The sequence below is a fragment of the Clupea harengus genome, chromosome 17 (assembly GCF_900700415.2).
Source record: "Clupea harengus chromosome 17, Ch_v2.0.2, whole genome shotgun sequence".
NCBI lineage: Eukaryota > Metazoa > Chordata > Actinopteri > Clupeiformes > Clupeidae > Clupea > Clupea harengus.
The window spans coordinates 5,109,314-5,131,780 of record NC_045168.1 but is presented as its reverse complement, the minus strand read 5'-3'; the positions used below and the strand labels follow the sequence as shown (position 1 = coordinate 5,131,780).

Here is a 22,467-nt window from a genome sequence, read left to right as displayed (position 1 = left end):
GGTAGTATAGGTATAAGATAGATAAAGATATGTTAAAAAGTATTAAAGTATAGTTCCAGTAAAAGTATATAGTAAATAAAAGTGTACTACATAACGTGACGTAAAAGTATATAAAAATATTGGTGGTAGATGATGTAATGTATATACACACTCACACTCACACACACCCCCACACTCATTGTCTATCTAGTGGTAAATATGCCTCTCCTGAAAGGTGGAAGGAATTTACCTGTGTAATGCATGTTCTGTAAGCACATTAACAAGCTTAGAGATATGATGGCTAACAGGCCGGCTTGTAGCCGCAGGCCCTTTGATCTGGAGGCCGGCCAAATGCTCACATTCCTCCCGCTGTTCCGTCAGTGAGCTCCCAGCTCCGAGCTACCGCCGCGCCAGGTCCAGCTCTCTGATCTGGGCAGTCCACTGTAATAGGGAACAACAGCCAGAAGACAGGCAAAAAGAAGGAAGAGAGAAAGAGAGAGAGAGGGAGGTAGGTAGAGGCACAGGGAGTGAGTGGGACAGAGAGAAAGTAAGGAAAAGCAGAAGATACGGTAGAAAGGAGAAAAGAGGTGGAGAAAGGGGGGAAAAAGAGAGAGAGGGTGTGCACACAAAGAGTCAGAGCGAGCGAGAGAGAGAGAGGGTGTGTGCACAAAGAGTCAGAGAGAGAGAGAGAGAGAGGGATAGAGACACCCATACACAGAAAACTCTCCACCTCTTTGAGAGTCTCTCATTCGCTGTCAGTGGCCTCCCCTGTGGGCTGAGAAGCGGGGACAGTGTGGGTGGGTGAGTGCCTCTGGAGAGATCGCACAGTCAGGAGCCAGCCAAACACACACACACACACACACACACACACACACACACACACACAATCCCTCTGCTGTGATCGGCCACAGAATGGCCCTTTTCTTCCGCCCGGCCGCTCCGTGAAGACCCGTCTCTCTCTGCGCGAGACAAGAGGATCTGCTGTGGTTGAGTTTCAGCTCACAAGGAATCCAGAGAAAGAAGAAGCAGGGACAACCTCGCCTGCATTACCGGAGCGCTAAACACCACTCTGCCGGGATGGGAGATGGCCGAGGTGTGTGAAGGGGTCCCCAACGGCTCAGCGAAGGGGCTTTTGCACGGCCAGGAACACTCATCCGCTTGAGAAGCACCTGAAAACACAAGGTGCGTGCGTGTGTGTGTGTGTGTGTAAGGACTTGGAGACACACAATGAAGGTGGCAGCGACAGAGTGGGTTGGGTTGGCGGTGGTGGCAACCGTGTTTGGAATATACCACTTGGTGGAGGGGGGATGCTCGGGGAAGTGCTGCCGGGGGACAGACCTGACCTGCAAGACGACCGACTGGAGGATGGACCGTGTCTACGGGTCGTGCTACTGTGACGAGGGCTGCCAGAGGACCAGGGACTGTTGTTTCGACTACCCAACTGAGTGCCCAGGTGAGCTGAAGGGGTCAAAAAGAGCCTCTAAAAAGTAACACGTGTCTGCTACTGCATTCTGAGCCCCTGCTTGAGCAAATGTAGTTGGTAAGGAATGTGCCGTGTCTGACCAGTCATGCCATGCATGTTTGCACTTCAACCCCGCAGTCCAAGTTCTCATGTTAAGTTTAACTTGTGCTTTGAGAAATGCAGTCTGACCAAACAAGCTGTGAAGTGCTTAAATCAGTGCAAACTCCCATGTTTGCGAGAGCAGTTTTAAGGTATTGTTATGTGAAATCCAGGATCATCCTAAACTCTTCTCCGTGAATGGATGAATGACTGGCTCACTTCAAAGATTAGTAAAAGCATAATGAGCCATATGAGTACAAATGAGATTAAACGTCGTTGAGGATTACAAAAAAAAAAAAAAAAATCAGTTGAAAGACTCTCTTGATTTGACCCTCCAGTTGAGCACTTAATAGTATTCCACCAGTCAGGTCTGGGCAACTGTACAAATGTTTTCAGGAATGAAGATGAGACACAGCTCAGACACACCCTCTACCAATAACTCCTTTACACACCCTCTACTGTGAATAACTCCTTTAGACGGCTTATTTATTTTGACATTTAGATATTTATATATTCTTTTTGTGTTGCATTGTGTTTCTACACAAAATGAATTAAATAAATACATAAAAGCATAAAGCTAAAAGACACGTCAGCAAAGAATCTGAGCAAAGGAACCCACGGGATCATGGATCATTCAGACCAGAGGCTTCTGGTGTGCATGAGGCCTTCATCTCACACCTGAGCCAAAACAAATATTACAAACAAGCAAACACACAGAGAGGCCACAGGAGGATACGTCTGTCAGTCACCTGTCCATGATGTCTCAGTTAATGGAAGTCGAGTCATGTCATTGCAGTTATTAAATGAAAATCCAGGCACTGTGATGTGTGTGTGTGTGTGTGAACCCTGGCAGCTCAGTCATGCGTGGTGAGCGAGTGGAGCTACTGGAGCGGCTGTGCCAAGCCATGCCAGCGCTCGTTCCGGGTGCGGCGGCGCCACATCGAGAGGGAGCCCAGCAACAGCGGCGAGGCCTGCCCGCCCCTCGAGGAGCAGGCCGGCTGCATGGAGTTCCAGACCCACCAGGGGCAACATTGCGCTCAGACGCAAGGTACACACACCTCACACGCACCAGGGCAACACTACGCCCAGACGCAAGGTACACACCTCACGCCGGGTCACACAGGGACACTGCAGTTTCACTGATTTCCAAACTGACAGGGAACAAGCATGGGCACAGACAGGTTACAAAATTAGGCACAGCTGGATATTGCAGTTAAGGCTGTTTGTTGCTACATGATAATTCGTTTGAAGGTAGAGTTCTGAGGCTGCGCGGGATGGATTTTTTAGTCCTACTCCAAGATCCTGTCACTCTCCTGGAAAACGATGTCATATTTTGTCCCGATCCCACTCGCAAAATCCTGCAGGTGGACTTTTACACAGGATGGGTTTTTCTGTTCCACTCTTGCCTGCTCCCATGAAAATATGCCATGCATAAAACCCACCAATCTAGCTCCTATTTATGTAAAGCATGGGTTATTTCTTGCTACTCTCCTGCAAACATCAATAACATTCTATAGTTTAAGAACAAAAAAATATACTTGTATTTCATTTTATACATATATTCATATTTAGCAGGAGTCCCATGAGTCAGGTCTTCAAAGTCAAGTCAAAGTAGCTTTATTGTCAATTACTTTGCATGTTAAGACATACAAAGGAATCGGAAAAACGTTTCCCACTCTCCCACGGTGAAACATATAAAGTGCACACGCACAACAACAGATAAGACAAGACATGTCCTACATATAGATATAGATATAAACATACAGATACACGTACAGCAGCATACGTTTTCTTTAAAGTGAGGTTATGGTAGTGCAAAAAAAGGCAGCAAAAAAGACATCCTGTGAGATGTATTTGTTACATTAGCAGTGCAAGTATAACAGTAAGTGGTTATGGTAAACGTAAGCTCTTTCTCCTGTTCCCGCATCAGTTTGTTCCAGCCCAAAATTAGTCCTGCTCTTGCGCTGGATTTAAGAAGTCATTTTGATTGCCTGTAAAGTCAGGGTGACTATTTAGAACGTCTCATATCCACACATCCAACTGTCCAAACCTGACTTAGGTCTGTTTATCATTTTGTATTGCAATAATGTAAGTGGAAAAACATGCAACCATGAGTCTATGGTATTCAGGGACTTTGCCTTTAATGACTGTGACTGAGTGAGTGAGGAATATGAGTGCTGTTTTCATGCCAGGTCCAGCACTCATCACAACAATGGAGTATGGCAAAGAGCGGACAAAACACAGACTCTACGGGGACCCAATGGATTCTGGGTAGGAATAATCACAAGTACTTAACAAATTCTTTAACTGTCACATATCATGTTTATACACATTGCTATCAATATCCGATTTAACATGGACCATGCCCACAGAGCATTAACCTATGGATTCATAATCAGCCTTCAGCGACAAAAATCAATTGGATGTATTGAGAACACATGGTACAATATTAGAGGCTAATGTGACTAATATGACACTGAAATGGTGGGACACCTGGCGTGGATGATGGAGCATTTAAGCCCAAGCCGCTTTAATCAGCGTAGTGCTGCTTTAATCGGTGTTGGACTGCAAACACAGCTGAAGGGTCTCAGGCATTGTGAAAGAGTCTGGGTAAACAGTGTTTCCGGAGCTTCTTTGTTGCTGGGGCTTGTGTCTGAAATTCAAAGCTTTGCCTTACACACCATCAGATCCTTTTGAATAAAGCCTCACAGCTCTTAGACCATAATAATAATTAAGACGGCTCCCGCTTTAAAGTCTTACCAAACAGGGCTAGCCTGGACGACCAGACACAGATGAACTCAACACACTGCCCCCTTCCCTTCCCTTCCCTTCCCTTCCCATCAGGTTCTGCATGGAGTTTAAGATGGAGACGCTGTCGCCGCACTGCATGGTGGATAACCGGCCCTACACCCGCTGGATGCAGTACCTGAGGGAAGGCTTCACTGTGTGCGTCACCTGCCAACCCCCAGCCATGCACGCGGTCAACGGCAGCCGCAGTTGCCAAGGAGACGGCAATGACGCAGACAGGTACTACTGACCCAAACTACGGTGTCATGGAAGGTTCAACAAAGAACAGCGATTTCACTCGTTTTTTTTTGCATTTCTGTGCAGATGCAGAGGAGTTCTCAAAACGTTGTCGTTTTCCTTTTCAAAGGAATGTCATTTTCAAAACACTCTTGTAGACGGGGTCTCAAACTGAAGGCCGCTTTCCGCAGTTTCTGAGCTAATGATCAGAAGTTGGTGAGACTTGTGCAATCAGTAGTTTTCAAATGTGTGAACAAGGCTCTTCAAAGAAAGGACACGCAAGACAGCAATAGCTAATGGTTAAGCCTGGTCAGTACGTTACAATCCCAGCAAACACACACTCGCCCGGCCTCATTCCAGTTGCTCAAGTGTCAGTGTGAAAGGGCAAACAGGTCACCTTGACACACAGGGTCAGGTCCTGAGGAAGCGTTTACAGACTTGCCTTTGTACTGCGGTCACCAGGCTGGACCCCTTTCACCTGACCGTGAGGATGACCTCTACCTTTCCACGTCTGAGAGTTATCTCTTGAAAGACTAGGCAGTCCGAGGTTCGACTGAAATGTGTGTCGATGTGTAAAAGGTCTCAGTGCTGCAAGAAACACAGGCAAAAATTTCCCCCACAACTTACATTTGAAATCATAATGCATCTTCATATTAACCCCCTAGCCTTGTATCACACATGTCGACCCTTACATTAACCTAAGTGATACGGATTTCCCCTCATTTAAATAGCGTACGGACTACTTCAGGATTTTTGGTTCAAAACCTATTGCATGCTATCGTTTTGAGAATGATAATGCATGAACACACAAACACACACTACGGTGAACTAACAACAACCGGATGCTGGTTTACTTAAGGCTTCTCCTTCTACCCCAACACCCCACCCCACCTCGATCTTATATGGATCATAAGGCCTTTTCCAGGCGGTTACTCGGGTGGGCAACCAAAGGGGATGACGTGTATGCTATGTTCATTGATCCAAGTGAAAACTGAGCACTGTCCATAAACTGCCAATTAATCCCAACAAAATAGGACAATGCTCACGATCGATATCAATTAATGCCTTGAACCACTTTGAAGATTGTGAAGAAAAGACTGAGTGTTTGAGACTTATTGCAGAGAATGTAAAGTATCTGTTGTTTATATTTACTTAGTTTTTTTGTTATTGTTTACCAGGGATGAACTGCTTCCCTGGCAGGCCATGGGGAACCCTCGGTGCAGGGGGACCTGGAAGAAGGTGCAGAGGCTGCAGCACTGCTCCTGCCCCCAGGTGCACAGCTTTGTGTTCATCTAACAAGAAGCAGGGCACGGACAGGCCTTCCGTTCACACCTTGGCTCGGTTTACAGCAGATTGTTCACCTGCATAATGTTGAGGGTTTGCCTATGCTTCACCCACCCCCCTCGCCCCCACAGCCTGATAAACTTAATCTCTAATGACCTCAAAACATCTAGGTCTCTTTACACATCAACAAAGTGATCATAAAGATGGCTGACTTAACTGCTTATGTCTGCTGTGTGCATAGGTAAGCACAATGTATAAGCCACGTGCCAGATGTAAGATTTCACTTTGAGCACCAACACTACATTCTTAGGGTTCTTTAGGCGCTTAGTCACAAATGCATAAATTGTAATTATAAGAAAATCAATTAAAATGTTTGTTTTTAATATTTACGGTCTATGTTGTCCTGTCTGATGTCATTATATGCAAATCAAATTAAATACCATCTGTGGCTGTGTGTTTTGTATGAAGAGTGCCCTCTACTGGATCTATTTAGGATTTATTATTATTTTAAGATATCAATGGAGTTTACAAGGAATCCATACTAAACATTCAATTTGAAACAAGCTGTTGAGCATGTTATTGTTTGAATATTACATTTTATTTGCAAATATAATTATGCAATTCGAGCTGATCTGTTTTACAGAGGCCTCCCCCCATTATTTCATTCAATTTCACTGGTAGCATCTACCTGCAGTCAAGTTGAATGCGAAATATTCTAGAAAAATAAATACCATTTAGTTGTTCATGTAACTTAAACTTAACATCTTACGTATCTTAATTAAAAAAAAAAGGACACCATTGCTACAGTGGCTGTCAATAGTTCGCTAGACCAGGTGAAGTCTCTTAAGTGTCCGCCATCGGTCTTTGAGCATGATGGCGGTGCGTTTGCCAAAGTCGTACTCCTGCAGGATCTTCGTCCACTTCCCCTCTCCGTATTGCCGCACTCCGGCTTTCAGACATCTGTCCTCGTCACTCATCCACATCTGAGGAAAACCCAACTACAGCTAGGCATTTACACATACATTGACCTCTTGTTAGTTAAAACATACACAGAAGTTTGGCTTTCTAAACATTAACTTCAGTTTAGTTAGATAATTCAAGTCAGTTTGGCTTGTACAGACATACCTCTGTTTACTCGGTTCGTCTAGTCAGGATGGCCTTTAGTCTAACTGTTAGCAGGGCCGTTTCTAGGGAATCTGAAGGCCCCATGCATAAGTCTGAGCACTGGCTCCTAAATGTAGTGATATTCCTCTAGGTATTTCACTGAAGTTAATCTACCTTTGGTTAGTTAGTCCACCTACATTATTAACCCTTATTCAGATTCTAAGTAGTCAATTCATCCTCATCAGTGGTATCAAAGAACTTGCGACCCGTGAGGTATTTTCATATTTTCAATGTGAAAATGTATTCACCTTTTGGAGGGTTGTGTTTCAATATTTATTTGTTTTTGTGTAAAATCTTAACGCGATTTTGTTTCTGTTGGGAGAAAATAAAGCCTCTTTGGCAGAATGTCTGTTTCTTATGGTTTTAAAGTACGCATATAAATGCATGGCACCTGACTAACATGGATCAGGCCTGTATGGGCACCGGTAGAGCCATGGTTCGTCAGGTATACACCATGAGCACAATGCCTAACAATTACTGCCAAAATTAACTAAAATTACCTTTTGGTTAATTAGCGTAATCTCACATTTCAAAATGTGAAAAGTCCACTCTTTTAATAGCAGACAATTCTGAAAATCCCTCTTTTTGTTTAACATCACACTGCACCATTACATGTGGTCTGGGGAAACTGACTGAAGGCATCATGTTATTCAGTCTGGCCCTCAGCCACAACTACGCGAGTGAGAAGATGAAACAAGAGGCGGCACTCACCCTCTTGGTTCTCAGCACCGAGGTGTCCATGTCTGCCGTTTGTGTGTATCTGCCGGACAGCCGGCTAACTTCTGTAGGAGTGACAAGTCAATCTTATTATTGAAAACTCTATTGCCACAGCACCTACTGCAGCAGATCATCCAAAACAAATACACCAACAAAACTAGCAGTGCCATGGTGTTCACTCTGGTTAGGAGCCAGATCACAGATGCAATGCATTCCTCTGGTATAAGAGATGCTACTAAAGGTTACATACAAGGCTTACGTATAAATTATGTTTCTGATGTAAACATACATCCTTTGCTGATTAATGGATGACTATTTAGGATTAGTTGCAAAAATTGAAGGTGCACCTAACCCCACAACAAATATTTAATTCTGCAGGTAAAATATTACTACATTTCCCCTGTCTGTAATGCCAATTATAAATACATTGTTCAATTATTTTTTGTATTTACTGTATGAATTGATGATTGTAAAAAAATAAAAAAAATAAATAAATAAATAAATAAATAAAAACTTGAATCAGAAACATAAAAACAAATAAACGACAATCTTGATGTGAGTAGGATGACCAAGTGTTCCTGTCAGAGTCCCATACAAGAATAAAGTGAGTTAAAAAACGACAAACATTATATGTGAAAAAGCTATTTATATTTTTAGAACTAAATAAAGCATTTTTAAAACACAAAATACAAGAGCTAAAAGACCATCATACTTATTTTGGATTCCTTGTAGTTCACCACTGAGGGCTTCTTGGCAGAGTCAGGTATCCAGGGCTGAGGAGTACGCTTCGCAAGCAGTCTCTTCTTAGGTCTGCCCAAGACACACAAACACACACACATTATGGCATAAATAGCATTCCTTATACACTCCACAAATATGATGTATAGGACGTAGCACTCACCTCATACTGAGCTTTGAATGCAAGGAAAGATCTCCATTCCTGTTTGGGAACAAGTTTGATAGAAAGAATTAAGAAACTTCTTATTCTGATATTTTCTGGCCAAGGAATCCCTTGGATAATGATTTCTGATGGAAATGGAAAATCAATTCAGTTCCAAATGAGACAAACTAAGGGCCAGGCTTAAGGAGCGCCTCTACTGGAAAAACGAGAGAGACTTCAGAAACGTCATACTGTGTTGGCTGGTCTGTGGATTGCTCTGTACATGCACTCTCCTCCAGCTCTTGGGTTTGGACCTGTGATTTGTCTTTATCCTGTCGGGCATGCACCACCTTGGAGCCTGCCTGATAAATAAACAGAGATGTATTTTGAATACATTTGTCTATCCTTTTAGAAAAGAAAAAAACAAAAAAGCCAAAATCAATATGATAATCTATAGTTTACTTTTCTGAATTAATCAGTTATGGTATCTGGATATAGCCTTGGGTGTTAAAAGGGGAATGCAAACATCTTACTTCATCTGAGTTGTAAACTTCAGTAGAACAATGTTACACAACCATGTCTTACAAAACAACCTTTACATACCTGCAGCAGAAAGTTTGATGGGTTTTCTTCAAGAATAGCGTCAAGGAATGATTGTATTTTATCCAACAGGCGGGCAAAACTGAAGCTGGTGAGGTACGGATCATCAGTGTTCTTAGCACTTACTATAGAGGCGAGTTTCATTTGTAATTTCTACAGACAGATGAGAAAAACAGAAAAAGAAGACAACAATCAATGGAGTTGTGAACGACTTCCAGGTCTGCTAAGACGAGGCGAAGGCATAGACAGAGTGCTACTAACCTCAGGAAGACCACATTCTCGCTCGAGCCACTGCAGCGCATTCTTGGCTATTGACGGCATTCCCTTCTCCAAACACACGCCGACTGACTACAAGGAAAACGTACCACATCAATATACTGCAGTGAAGTTACGGTTTTATAGAGACCGTGGCTAAATTATTCAATTGTGTTTTGCAGGGTTCCAACCTGAACGAAGAGCAGACGTTTGACGGTCTGATGAAGATTAGCATCTGCCACAACTTCGTCCATGGCGTTCCAAACTGTTACCGCTGACATCAGTGGTGTGACTACTTCGTCATGGGTGTATCTGACATCTGAGGACAACACATGCGCGCACACCCACACACAATATTTTACAAGTGAACACACACTAACTGCAGTAATAGCATACACCAACCTGAGACATGTTACTATCGCTGTGCCAAGGAAGTAATAACATTAAATCAAATTTACGTTAAACGTTAGTAGTCTTCTTTTAGCTAATGTTAATATTACCCAAGTTTTTTGCGTCCATGACCCTTGCAAGAAAACCACAGACTAACTTTTTCTTCATCTGATGGTCCTCCAATTCGAGCCCGTCGATCATAGCTGTTGATAAGTCACAATATAATTACAAGTTTGACCAAAAAGTGATTCTTACACAAATCAACAGAGATATGCATGAGGTAACCTTTAACAGGCAGTCTATAAGCTTATAAGGAATTTGGCTTAACTTGCCTTCGAATGACCGCACTTCTCTCACGAACTCTTCGGAGTTCTTCTCTTTGAAATGACGAGTTATGGAGAGAAACAAATAATCTATCATCCATGATTTAACCAGGCAATCTACGTCGGAAGAGGAATAATTTTCATCAGTCGTGCTTGTTATTGTCACTATACTCTGTGATGCTATGTTCCCATTCATATTGCATACACCTAAAAGTTAATACACAACTAACGTTACAGGATGTAAACAATGTAATGTTTTCGCGCGCTTTCATTTGCATTGCCGAAAGGAAGTAATTTCCTCTACCGATGACACCTAGCGGCTCGGAGTGGCAACAAGTGAGTGCTATTTTTTCGGAAACGGAGCTGTTTACTCGGAGAGAACAAGTGGCATCAAGTTAATTTGGATGTACCCGTGGGATATAACAAGTGCAACAACCAAAGCAAAAAGTGATCTGTAGATCAACTATAACATTTATTTTAAAATCTCATTTAAACATTATTTAGAGTATTTACCAACTGTTGTTGCTTAGCAACATGTGATAGTTTCAAGAAATAAGGTGGCGGAGGCCAGCTGCAACATTATTTATAGTTATAGTAATAGTTAGTTAGGTATAATAGGTAGTTATAGTTACGGTATTTAGAAGATGCTTTTGTCCAAAAATATCAGATAAAAAAAATTGTAAAAAAAAAACAACAATGAGAAAATTAAGAAATAAGCAAATGAAAATAGTATATGGTATCAATTTAAAGTAAACACAATATATTATTATTAATACTACTACTAATACAGAATACCAAAACTTTTATTATATTTATGAAGTAGGCCTCAAACAAAATATGACTGTGATTTCTTGTTGTTGAGAGAGGGAGAAGACAACAGATGCTCATCATAGGAGCCAAGAGGGGGAATAGAGCTGAATCATGGCATTAAAATAGTCTAGTGCCAATCCAGTGGCTGTCCTATAGGTGAGAGTGAGTGATTTCAATTCAATTTTAGCAGTTACAGTGAGCCCGTGCCAATGGAGGGTACCAGGGAGTCAATGAAGGGTGACCAGCAGAGGAGTTACATGTGTCCTCTTTGGCTGATCAAAGACCAAACATGCCATCATCTGCAATGGTCTCACTACACATGTAGGCAGGCCCATTCAAAATGGCATTTTCAATAACTTAGAAATAACCAGGGCCTGCACAAGACGTTGTGTAGCATATTGCGTGAGAAACGGTCTGATCTTCAGAATATTATAGAGTGTGAACCGACCAGATCTCAAAACAGAAGCTACATGCTCAGAGAAATTAAGTTGGTCTTCAGGTATAACTCCCAAGTTTCATGCAGTTTTAGTTGGGATCAATGAAGATGAACCAAGCTGGATGTTAATATTTTGTGGGACAGCCAAATTGTCTGGAAATACCAGGAGCTCAATTTTTTAAAGATTGAGCTGAAGGTTTCGACCTCTCATCCAAACTGAAATATCATTGAGGCAGTCAGTCATGGTGGTTGCTGGGCAGTCATGGTGGTTGCATTGCAAGCCAATATTGTGGAGTCATCTGGGGTGAAGGACAAGTACAGTTGAGTATCATCCACATAACAGTGATAGGAGAACCCATGGGAATGGATGATCTCACATACGGAAATGGTGAAAACAGAAAATAGGGGGTCCAAGTACCAATCCCTGAGGTACAATTATTTTGACATTTATATTTATCGTTATTCTATTGTTATTATTTCTTCATTTAACGTTACAATGATTTCCTAAATGCTTTAGTGAATTTGAACAGCTGTAGGATGGTAGGCCTTCTGTTAAGGTCAATGTTGTCTGCAATTTCCACAGACTTTGACATTAAGTAGGCCTAATTCAATTCAGATTGTTTCAAATAATTGAAGCTTTTCCTTTTTAACATGCTGTTTTTAAAAGGTTGGTTTATATGAATAATACTTGCAGGTGTGCAATTGTGCCTTTCTTTTGCACTATAATAACTTATATTCTACTGTGCTCTATTTAGTTGGAATTCATTTAGCCTAGTCTATGGATTTAAATGGAGACCTTGGCAACTGTGGTGTTAGCATTTGGCATAATAGACAAAGAAAATAATGATTATTAATAATGAAATTTAGACCCACATGGTTTTTTGTTGCCTCACTGATGAAATCTGCATACAGTAGAATTAATGTTTTGATTAAGTCCTTCATTTCTTATATGCTGTATAGGTCTGTTAAATAGCAAGAGGTGATGCTGTTGTGTCATCAGTAATTGACATATTTTAAAAGTGAGCAATCACATCTCATTTCTCATGTATGTCTGTCCTTGATTCCTCCATTCTCGTTTTTAAAAAAAAATCTTTTAAGAGTGTGTTGCCGAGAACAAAGTTAATTTTCTCCTGATTTTAGTGTCAGGAAGATATGTGGCTTGTGAAATACCGGCCTAATATTTACTTCGGTGACTGTGGGGTGGAAGAATTTGTCGTAATCTGTGCTCAAGGTCACTTATCCTATTGAAGTGAATAGACACAGGACCTGCCTCAAATCTCCTAAACGGAGAGGCAAAAGCAGTGGCGAAAACCATGTGAAACTGATACAGGAAATTACTGTAAAATGAACCGTCTCTGGTGTCACACAGGGCGATCGTCTAATCAAGCCTTTATCCATGATATATTTCCCGTTGGAAAAATACAGTTTTTATTCAGGAGAGTTTTTAGAGAGACCAAGCAGAAGAAAATTTGAGCAAGCGCTCAAAGGTGAGAGGGAGCAAATAGAAAATTATACACAACCCTCATGTCTGTGCTAATTTAGAACTTGTATACGCTCATAACAACAGCTTTATTTGCCACAACATTATTTTCACCCCCCTGTTTCTGTTTTTACACGCTTGATTCTTGTCCCTGCGTGATATTTGCAGATAGCATTTGTTGCAATTGTGTTTATCTGTAACCTTTATGAATTCATCCTTCACAGCCTCATACCACAAACTGATAGTTGTCAGCCTTAAATATAAAGCATTTGAAACTGACACGATAAGGTGTAGGCCTATTAAAACTCCTGGCCTGACTCTACAGTAATCCTCCAGTGCTTGTTTAAATGGGCCTTGTACAGACATGTGAATTCAATTTGACATTGTGAATTTTGTAGACCGCAATCTGATCTTTCAGGAAACATTTTTTCTTTCAGGAGACCATTTGTAGTTGACTCAGGAATACACAGTCTTTCTTTTTGTGCTCCCTCTACCCTCAACACATGTTTGTCTTTCCAGTTGCAATGTATGCCATTTGTATAATTATGCTACAAATGGAAATTCATTCATTAATTCATTAATTCATTAATTTACTGGACAGAGAGAACATAGTTGCCCAGAGAAGAGAGATGGAGACAAACTTGAAATGAAGAAGACAAGACACACAGAGAGGAGTTATATACATGTTTATTTTTCATCCTGCATATGCTAGTAGACTTATGGAACAATGCTGTTTATCTTACAGAAATGTTGACATACATGTACCATAACAAAGTGTTCAGTGGTCACACAGTTTACTACATGCATACAAATGCTGATATGCGCAAAGTTGTCTAATGATACCTAGTTACATGATAAAACCTTTTTAAAACCAAAAAAGAAATCAAAAAACAAACCCCCAAAACAGGCAAACACAGGAGGACTCGGGAGGATGCAATGATGCAGTTATACCATGGGAGGGCTGGCTGTTATAACAGGTGGGTGACAAACATGGTGAAACGATAGCCTTTCTTTCAAAGAAAATAAAATCGCACACACTCGTCCTAACAACGTAAAGTGATAGTGTGATGAAAGAGAGAGAAAGAGAGAGAGAGAGATAGAGAGAGAGACAGAGACATGCTTCGCAGTCCTTTGCGCTATTAGCTCACAGAGTTAATTTCAGCGTCCACTCAATTACCATCCTGAAAGACAGATGTCCAGAACCAAATCCCCGATTGGTCTACTATTTCCCATTGTTTTAATGAGAGATGTGTCTATATTCACATGGAGATGTTAAATACAAATGGAAAAAAATTTGAGAGAAACTAAATTTTAAACTGAAATAAATAGTATCAGAGTTTTCAAAAAAAAGATATCATACCTTACTTTAGAAAAGACAAGTGATAAACAGACAAGCATAGAAACAAACACATAAATGTGATTGTGAGTCCACTGTTCCTACATTTGTCCTCACATTTGCACTAATAACAAAACATCAACGCATACAACCCAGGTTGTTTGTCTGTGTGTTCAGTTCAGTTATTACAAACACTGTTGACATCTATATTGGTGGAGAAAAGAAATCGAGTCCTGTATGGGATTTTGTAAATGCTGTATGTGCAAAAGATGGTTTTCCCTTAGGACATCGACTAGCCCATTATCATTCATTCTCAGAGGTTTCAATAATAAATAATACTATCTGGAGTTTTAACAACCGTGGCTGCTTGCTTGTATGGAATACTATGCGTAGAGGAGCAGAACAGATTCATTCTTCCCCCTTCATGGAAAGACTTTGATCAGTGCCCTTGTGTTATTTTCTGTCCATCCTTCTCTTGTGGGTTGTGTTTGTTCACTGACAACACGCACGACAAATCACGGCAAACGCCACCGATTGGTGAAACTTGTCTGTCCGGCACAACTCTTTCAGACCCTGCTCTAAGATGACGCCACTCTCTTCTGCTGACTTGTCTGTCCAATGTGCACAAACAAATGAGGACAGTGTGTTGTGTTTCTCTTCGTTCACAGTCCTCGATTCTGACACGGATATGGATGGAGTAAGAAGGAGCTACGTTTGTGATTCTGCTCCATTGATATCAAAGACATCAATGAGTATTTAACAACATATGAAAACAACAAAGAAAGAGTCAGTGCTACCTGAAAATAATGAAAAAAAAAAAAAAAAAAAGAATTCTACCCTATCAGAACATTAATATTATAGAAAACCTGAGAACTCAATTATATTACTTGTATCTATTACATAAAGACCTGATTTGTATCCTATAAAAATTAGAATTTTCTGTACAGTGCTATATGAACAAAGCCAAGTGACTAGTAGCCTTTTCATTTTATGAAAAAACACGCGTCATTTCAACCACCACATGGCAGGAGATTGTGGTCGTGCTTGATTTTGGTTTAGAAAAAATAGAATCACTGTCAACATTGATTCACAAAACAAAAATACTTACTTTGTGTGAGGCCATTAAAATAATTAAAATGTAATAGTCATTTGTAGATTCTTTTCAGACATTAATCTAAGAAAGACTTTTTTGTAGAGAACTACAAAAGGCCCTCTTGGTTGGATTAATCCTAACTTTGAAAGTGAGGATGACTGACATCATGTACAGCATATCCATGATTGTGTCAGCCACACATACCTCCTGGAGTAAAATGCTTTCATATTAAGTTCATATGTTGAGTGGTAACGTCATTATTTCAAATAGTAAAGATACATCTTCTGAAAAATACAAGTGTCGTTTATGCCTGTACACTTACAAATTCACTGGACTGCAAATAAAGTGCCCCAATTCCTTGGCATGCATAGATTGCAGTATGCTGTATTGCACTTTTCGACTCTACTTGACAGGGAAAACCAACGAATATGTTTAGTTCACCTCACACATACTACCCCCCTCATTTCGCTCAGTTAATTTTCATGCGGTATACGGAAAACAGTTTTAGCACTCGTAGTCATGCCAAAGCAAAATAAATATACAAATGTACTCTCCAGCAGTGTAGGAATAAAAGGCAACATTAAATATATACTCTCACTCATTGACAAAAAAGGTAAAACTTTGGGTTTTAAAGTTTGATTGAAATTGAGTTGAGCGTATGTAACACCAGTATTCACAATCTAACAAACTACTGTGATTGAAAATTATCTTGAACACTCAAAGGTATTGAATAACATAACTGAATAAATGCCTAACAGGATTGGTCTGAGTATGGTAATGGCGGACATGACGACAATACAGTGACACCGACCATGAGAAAATAAAAACATAACACTTGCATGCAGTACTACACTTCTGTTTCTGGTTGGAGAACATGAATACAGTAGGACACACTAGTAAATAAAAGCACTATGTCGTTCGTCTTAATGACAGTATGAATAATAATACCCTATTCTGTGGTAATTGTGTAGTTACAGTAAATGAGATCTGCGGCATCATATGCAAGATTTAACGACCAGGACTATTGGATTCATTAGTGGCATTCTCTTGGGAGTTAGATTCTATCAACTTCCCACAAAAGCTTCAACATCTATTACTATGATTTATGTGCAGCTGACTGATTGATTTATAGTCAGGTGCATGTGGGTTATTTTTAATGAGAATGAAAAAAGTTTTTATCAGACGGAAGTTAGGCCTTTGACGGTTCTGCAAACTCTCTAAAGCTGGCATTGTTTATTCATCTAGGACTTACTACTTACAGCCAACTTCATATGTGCTAAATATATAGAAGCTTCTATGTATATTAGTGATGATGTATTTGGCAACTACAAGTGATCATGTTATGCAACACACTATTTCAGTAGAGGAGGATCAATTCTCAATCTTGAAAATTCTGGTCTTTAAGTCTGAAGTTATTGATATTGACTCTTAATTTGGATATCAAACCAATTACAATGCCAACCGAAAACACATAACGTTACAATCCATGGATGACTCTCAACACAAAACATTGTATCTGCATCATGGTACACATTTTGCATTTCCACAAAAAGTTATGATATGTTTTCATAGGTCGCTACTTTGCAACTCTTCCCCCCACCCCCCTATCAACTCGGACTGTAAGCTTCTCAGTGATTGAAACATTTTCCTTTGAAAAAAAAGTTGTGTCCTGTCTTTCACGGCGTTTCCACAACCGTTGTCACCCTAATATATATACAGTGGAGCGCTTTCAGCAGACTAAGCACCGTAAAATGACATTTCTTTTTTTTTAGATGCATGCTTTTTTTTTCTTTTGATTCATCTCTCTGTGCATTTCTCAATGTCTCTAGAAAAAGAACAAAAAAATAAATCATAAAGTTCAAATGTACAGTTTTAGATCAAAAACGTCCTCATAAATGGATAGATATGCTCTTCCTGAGCACTCAGGCCTACCACTCATACCAAGTCTTGCCTGCAGACTGCAGTCTCACATTATATTAATATCAAACATCGACACAGTTAAAAGGGACTTTCCATGCCATGCAAAAATATCACTTTCAGTACATCTGTGTGTCCCTGTGTGTGTTTCTCTTGTGGGTCTGCATATTCATATCCCACACTATCATAGTCACATGCTTGTTTCACAAGCAGAGGACGTTTCGGCATCTCCCGGCATGAGATGGATCTCTGGCGTAAACATGTGGTTCTCCACTTTGAGTCCGCTTTGGTTGCTGTCGGCTTTGTCGTCTCCGCCTGCGTTGCCCACCACACCTTGGGTGCAGTTTTGCGTGGCAGCTTTGTGTGAGGAGGCTCCCATGGAGGCCGCCTTGGCCTCCTCCTCGCCCCCCTCCTCCAGCTTCCCCTTCTCCTCAGAGTTCTCTGGAGTCAAGTCCCCAAGCTCCTCTTCTTCATCTTCAATGATCTCCCCCGCAAGTGGGGCCATTTTCGTCGCCAGTGGGTCTCCCTCCTCTGCAATGCCCAACGGCAGCACTTCCTCCTCCTCCTCCTCCTCCGGCAACTCCAGGAGGGGCTTGGATTCGGGGCAAAGTGAGGAGTGCTCCCCATCGGGGGAGTCATCCTCCAGCAGGCGGCTGCTGATATCCTGAGGGGAGCAGGTGCTGGGAGGCGTCAGGGGCACCTCCTCCGGAGTCTCGATGAAGTTGACTTTGAGACCCTTCGTCTTGACCCCGTTGGTGCCCCTTATGGAGCTCCGGATGTTGTCGGCAACCTGGTCCACCTCCTCCTCGCTCTCTTCCCTTAGGAGCAGGGTGTCACTGCTCAGGTTGGTGGGGTCGAGCTCGTAAAGGCCGTCCTTGAGGATGGTCCCTTGACTGCTCGTGTGCTCGGACCCTGTCTCGGGCGGGGTCAGCTCACTCAGATCCAGTGGGGGAGGCTTCTGAGGCTTTGTCTGCCCCTGTCCGGCGGAGTTTGAGGAAGTGGAAGACTTGTCACCCTCACCAAATTCGTTGGTACAGCTTGTAAAGCTGTCAACGCTCGATATGCTCCTGACCTCAGTGATGGGCTTGTCCTTGGGCGGCTCGGGGGTCAACACCACCTTCAGTTCCAGGTCTACTTCTGGTTTCAGGGGCAGTTCAGTCTGAGTGATCGCTGGCATAGTGTGGAGATTGGAGAAAGACTGTGACTTGGTCATCAGGTTGTACATTTCCTCCAGTTTCTGCACGTTGAGATGCTGCGGACTAGCATTTTTAATGCACTCTTGTGAGCCCAAAGGAATGGGCTCTTGATATTTTTTGTCCATCGATCTCAGGCTTATCTCTGAAGCGGTGCGTTTCGGGATGCTCAATCGGCTTGATGAGAGATGGTTGTCCATACACTTTTCCTCACCCTTCTCCACCACCACGTCCATCAGCTCCATGCTCCGAGCAAAGGCATCTTTCAGGTTCATGGACACAATGCTGCCATTCCTCTTCGCCCTCTCCAAGGCTTCTCGTCTCTTGATCGCCTTTTCTTGTCTCTTCTGCTCCTTGTAGAATTCAGAGAAGTTGTTTACAATGATGGGGATGGGTAAGGCAATGACCAGCACACCAGCAATGCAACAAAGTCCACCTACTATTTTGCCCAGCAACGTTTGTGGGTATATGTCTCCATAGCCGACTGTTGTCATAGTGATAGTTGCCCACCAGAAAGAAGCTGGAATGCTGGTAAATTTGGTGGCATCTTCGTCCTTCTCAGCAAAGAACACCAAACTTGAGAATATCATAATCCCCATTGCCAGGAACAATATTAGCAGGCCGAGCTCATTGTAGCTTCGCCTCAATGTAAATCCAAGGGACTGCAATCCAGTAGAATGTCTGGCAAGTTTGAGAATCCTCAATATTCTCATGATACGGAATATCTGCACCACCCTCCTCACGTTCTGGAACTGCAGAACACTTTTGTTGGATTCCGTCAGGAAAATAGTCACATAGTATGGCAATATAGCCAGCAAGTCAATGATATTCAGCGCCCCTTTGAAGAACTTCCACTTGTTAGGTGCGGACATGAAACGCAAGAGATACTCCATGGTGAACCAGGCGATGCAGATAGCTTCGACGTGCGCAAGCTGAGGGTTATCGTTGGCCTGCCCAAATTCGTCAATCACTTGTAGTTCAGGCAAGGTGTTAAGGGACAATGCGATGGTTGAGAGTATGATGAAGAGAATGGATATGATGGCCAAGACCTGAAAAAAAAACAGAAAGAGAGGAAAAGAGAAAGAAAATCAGCTTTGCTGTTAACACACTGTGAGCACATAAATTATACATATCCAAGAAAATGATGGAAGCACATTACATATTGCGTCCCTGAATATCTGCAACCAAATGTTCCTGTCAACTTGAGATATGCTGTGCCACAGAAGATTAGAATTGTCTGAAGGCTCATTCAGTATTAGCTGGTAGTATGAATGTCAGGGACGACAAAACAACGTTTAAATAGTTTTTGATGTCTGGGGCCAAAGAAACATATCTCTGCTCTGCTCTGCTCTGCTCTGCTCAGCTCCTGCAGCTCTCTGAATGGTGATAAATAGTACTCAATGAATGCCTCACACAGCTGAGTAACGACTGTGTGTGTCCAAATGATGTGGTGCAAATGTGAAAGTGGTGTTCGTAAACGAGACAGAGAGCGGATGTAACGCATGCAGACCTTGATGCTCTTATCGATATAGGATGCTATCAGAGCTTTATCCTGCCGATGCAGGTCTAAGACAGCCCCTTTTTGCTTTTTTTCCCATGTATCTCACACTCTTCCTCATGACCTCCTGCTACTGCTCAATCTGCTACTGCCCCCCCCCCCCCCACCCACCCACCCCTACTCCCCACCCCAGCCTCCCCCGTCATCTGAGAGGAAAGGGTCGATTCTATATGCATCACTGATCACCTTCATCTGCTGTAACAAAGGAGGCCGGGCAAAGTCCTGATCAGCCATTATCTGACAATGTCAACTTGGGTTATGCTAGCTTGGTTCTCAGAGTCCCTTGAGTGGAGGCGCTTGATGAAAGCTGTGGCCAGGAAATTACAGCCCCCCCCCCCTTTCATTTATTCCTCAGTCTGCTAAGGATGGTCATACGGCAATGCAAGACTCCTTGTCACACAGATACAACATCTGGCATACTGATCAGCATCTGGGATACTGATTTAATTTTTAAGAGGTTTTACACACACACACACACACACACACACACACACACACACACACACACACAGACACACGCACACAAACACTCAGACATATATACGTCAGTGTCTGCTATTACCTTCTAGGCTCTTCCGACAAAAGACTACACTGAGGATGAAATAAATGCAAAAAAAAAAAAAAGTACACAAATAAAGTGTATTGCAGAAGTGCACCATAATCTAATTGTCTACAGCTAACAACACAATGCTACTCACAGGTCTATGATATTCTGTCAGATCAAAAGCATTTTGGTGCACAGTTATAAGCTTTGTTCAGATAAATTCAGGCAGACAATGATGAATGTTGTGACTGGGACTTATGTGACCTGCTGTTCAGACCATAGTTTTCTCACTCTATTTTTTGTATTTATATATTTTGTATATTTTCTTCCGTTGTGTATCTCTTTGGCCTTGGTGGTTGTGTTTGTGTAGATGTTTTAGCTCCTGTTTCTCATAATGCGATATTGATTCTTGACCTATGGAATGTCACATGCTGCTTGCTGTACTTCCGCCGGCGGACGGGACGATCTCTGTTACATTTCCTCTTGCACTGAAACCCGAGCAAAGTTGACATGAGACATCATTTTATGGGTATCAGCATCCTCATGTAAAGTGACACGAGTTCCAGCGGCATCAGGGCTGGCTAAAACTGTCATCAAAACATCAAAACATCAAACTGTTTAAACATCCTCAAACTGGCATTAAAAAAGACAGCTCCTACGATATACAGCAGATCTGTGGCTTTTCACGATGTAGACGCATGATTTATTGTGAATATAAACTACGACATTGCAATTGTAAAACAGACATTGTAAAACAGACAGAACTGCCATTAAGAAAGTCCCCTTTAAGAATTCAGGACTTTAGGACTACTGCTGCGTGGTGGTGTGGTTATTATTGTCACTGCGCTGCAAACTCAGGTTTGATTCCTAATCGCTGAAAGTTGTCTGTAACTTGTTTTGGATAAACGTGTCAGCTAAATACCTGACTCCCGCTTCAATGTCATCAATGTCATTGTGATGCTTTCCTATCCCAATCCACTAGTTTGTTCGTTCGCTCTATCGTAATCGAAAAGGAGAAAAGAATAGAAATCCAATGAATCACGCAGGGTCATGGCTGTGTGCGTGTGACTCCCCTCCAGATCATTACGCTGAATGAGGATAGACGGCGAGGAAAAAGTTACACGAGCATATTAATGCTAATGAAGCGGAGCGCCAGTGGCAGGCCCTGCACCCGGCTAAATGAGGGGCGGATTGATATTTATGAGGTGAGAGCCGGCTCAATCATCTCTAGCATGGCCTCTGTGTGATTGCCGTGTGTTAGTGTGTGTGAGTGTGTGTGTGAACTACTACTGCACACACTTAGCTGTGAGCATCTCGGGATGCTTTGACCTTGACATTGACAGTCAGGGCTCTCTTCCTCTTGTACTCTCTATCTCTATCTACTACCCACTTCACCCCCTAACCCCCCTCCCTCCCCTGCCCCCCAAGCACCCGTCCTGTCCTCCCTCATCCTCCCACAGATAAAGCCTCCTCAGAAGGCTATCTGGATTAGGTTGGCAAGGCCGTGCAGGCACGCAACCTGACCCCGACACGGCTGCCGTCTCGCACCCAGATATCCCTCTTCACATATTTATTCCACCAGGCACTTGTGAGGCCTGTAGCAATGATGCTAATAGCAGCAAGTGCAACAGAGCTCCTGCGCTACGTGTGAAAACACAAACACAGCCAAAAACAGACGCAGTGTGACAGTGGGGTGGGTATTACACTCAAGATCTATTACTAAGCACAGAACAGGCAGGGCTATTGAAAGTATGGTGAAGCATGTATTAGTGTAAGTGAACACTTAGATGAGATGTGAGTGCATAAACTTAGCATTGCTTGCACCAAAGGCTACTAAACTTGATCTGTAGGATTGCAGATTATGCATGGTAACGGATTCTGCCTACCATAAACCAATTAGCAACTCTCTCTCTCGCTCTCTCT

The 22,467-nt window shown here is 42.2% G+C and overlaps 3 protein-coding genes across 5 annotated transcripts in view; 1 reads left to right on the top strand and 2 right to left on the bottom strand.

Annotated features, from left to right (window-relative positions):
* The first annotated feature begins 667 nt into the window (after nucleotides 1-667).
* On the top strand, nucleotides 668-6,242 carry LOC105890157 (somatomedin-B and thrombospondin type-1 domain-containing protein). The gene is made up of 5 exons (XM_012816129.3): nucleotides 668-1,432; nucleotides 2,394-2,588; nucleotides 3,733-3,811; nucleotides 4,385-4,567; nucleotides 5,743-6,242. Exons 1-5 carry the CDS (start codon nucleotides 1,207-1,209, stop codon nucleotides 5,858-5,860), a joined length of 801 nt encoding a protein of 266 aa, XP_012671583.2. The 5' UTR covers nucleotides 668-1,206; the 3' UTR covers nucleotides 5,861-6,242.
* A 182-nt stretch (nucleotides 6,243-6,424) lies between these two features.
* Nucleotides 6,425-10,435, bottom strand: terf1 (telomeric repeat binding factor (NIMA-interacting) 1). 2 transcript variants are annotated; one of them, XM_012816145.3, is made up of 10 exons: nucleotides 10,187-10,433; nucleotides 9,965-10,057; nucleotides 9,656-9,783; nucleotides 9,471-9,557; nucleotides 9,213-9,362; nucleotides 8,862-8,971; nucleotides 8,631-8,669; nucleotides 8,442-8,539; nucleotides 7,724-7,794; nucleotides 6,425-6,831 (listed from the first exon to the last, which is right to left on the bottom strand). In XM_012816145.3, the coding sequence occupies exons 1-10, from the start codon at nucleotides 10,371-10,373 to the stop codon at nucleotides 6,673-6,675; spliced, it is 1,122 nt and encodes a 373-aa protein (XP_012671599.2). In that variant the 5' UTR covers nucleotides 10,374-10,433; the 3' UTR covers nucleotides 6,425-6,672. The 2 variants fall into 2 exon arrangements, with proteins under 2 accessions (XP_012671599.2, XP_031440063.1); XM_031584203.2 differs by having other exon boundaries at nucleotides 6,769-6,852; nucleotides 10,187-10,435.
* Nucleotides 10,436-13,572: 3,137 nt separating this feature from the next.
* Nucleotides 13,573-22,467, bottom strand: part of kcnb2b (potassium voltage-gated channel subfamily B member 2b) — an 80,102-nt gene continuing 71,207 nt past the window's right edge. For both annotated transcript variants that reach the window (XM_031583849.1, XM_012816072.2), the window contains exon 3: nucleotides 13,573-19,491. In XM_031583849.1, coding sequence (XP_031439709.1) covers nucleotides 17,440-19,491 — 2,052 coding nt within the window. In that variant the 3' untranslated portion in view covers nucleotides 13,573-17,439. The remainder of the gene's footprint in view (nucleotides 19,492-22,467) is intronic.

Bases quoted from the DNA above. Each gene is read 5' to 3' on its own strand.
- terf1 (XM_012816145.3), bottom strand. From the start codon at position 10,373: ATGAATGGGAACATAGCATCACAGAGTATAGTGACAATAACAAGCACG. The intron at 10,058-10,186 runs GCAAGTTAAGCC...ACTTATCAACAG, and splicing joins AGAAGTGCGGTCATTCGAAG to CTATGATCGACGGGCTCGAA. The intron at 7,795-8,441 runs GTATGATGGTCT...TCACTCCTACAG, and splicing joins CTACAAGGAATCCAAAATAA to AAGTTAGCCGGCTGTCCGGC.
- LOC105890157 (XM_012816129.3), top strand. From the start codon at position 1,207: ATGAAGGTGGCAGCGACAGAGTGGGTTGGGTTGGCGGTGGTGGCAACC. The intron at 1,433-2,393 runs GTGAGCTGAAGG...GAACCCTGGCAG, and splicing joins CTACCCAACTGAGTGCCCAG to CTCAGTCATGCGTGGTGAGC. The intron at 4,568-5,742 runs GTACTACTGACC...ATTGTTTACCAG, and splicing joins GACGGCAATGACGCAGACAG to GGATGAACTGCTTCCCTGGC.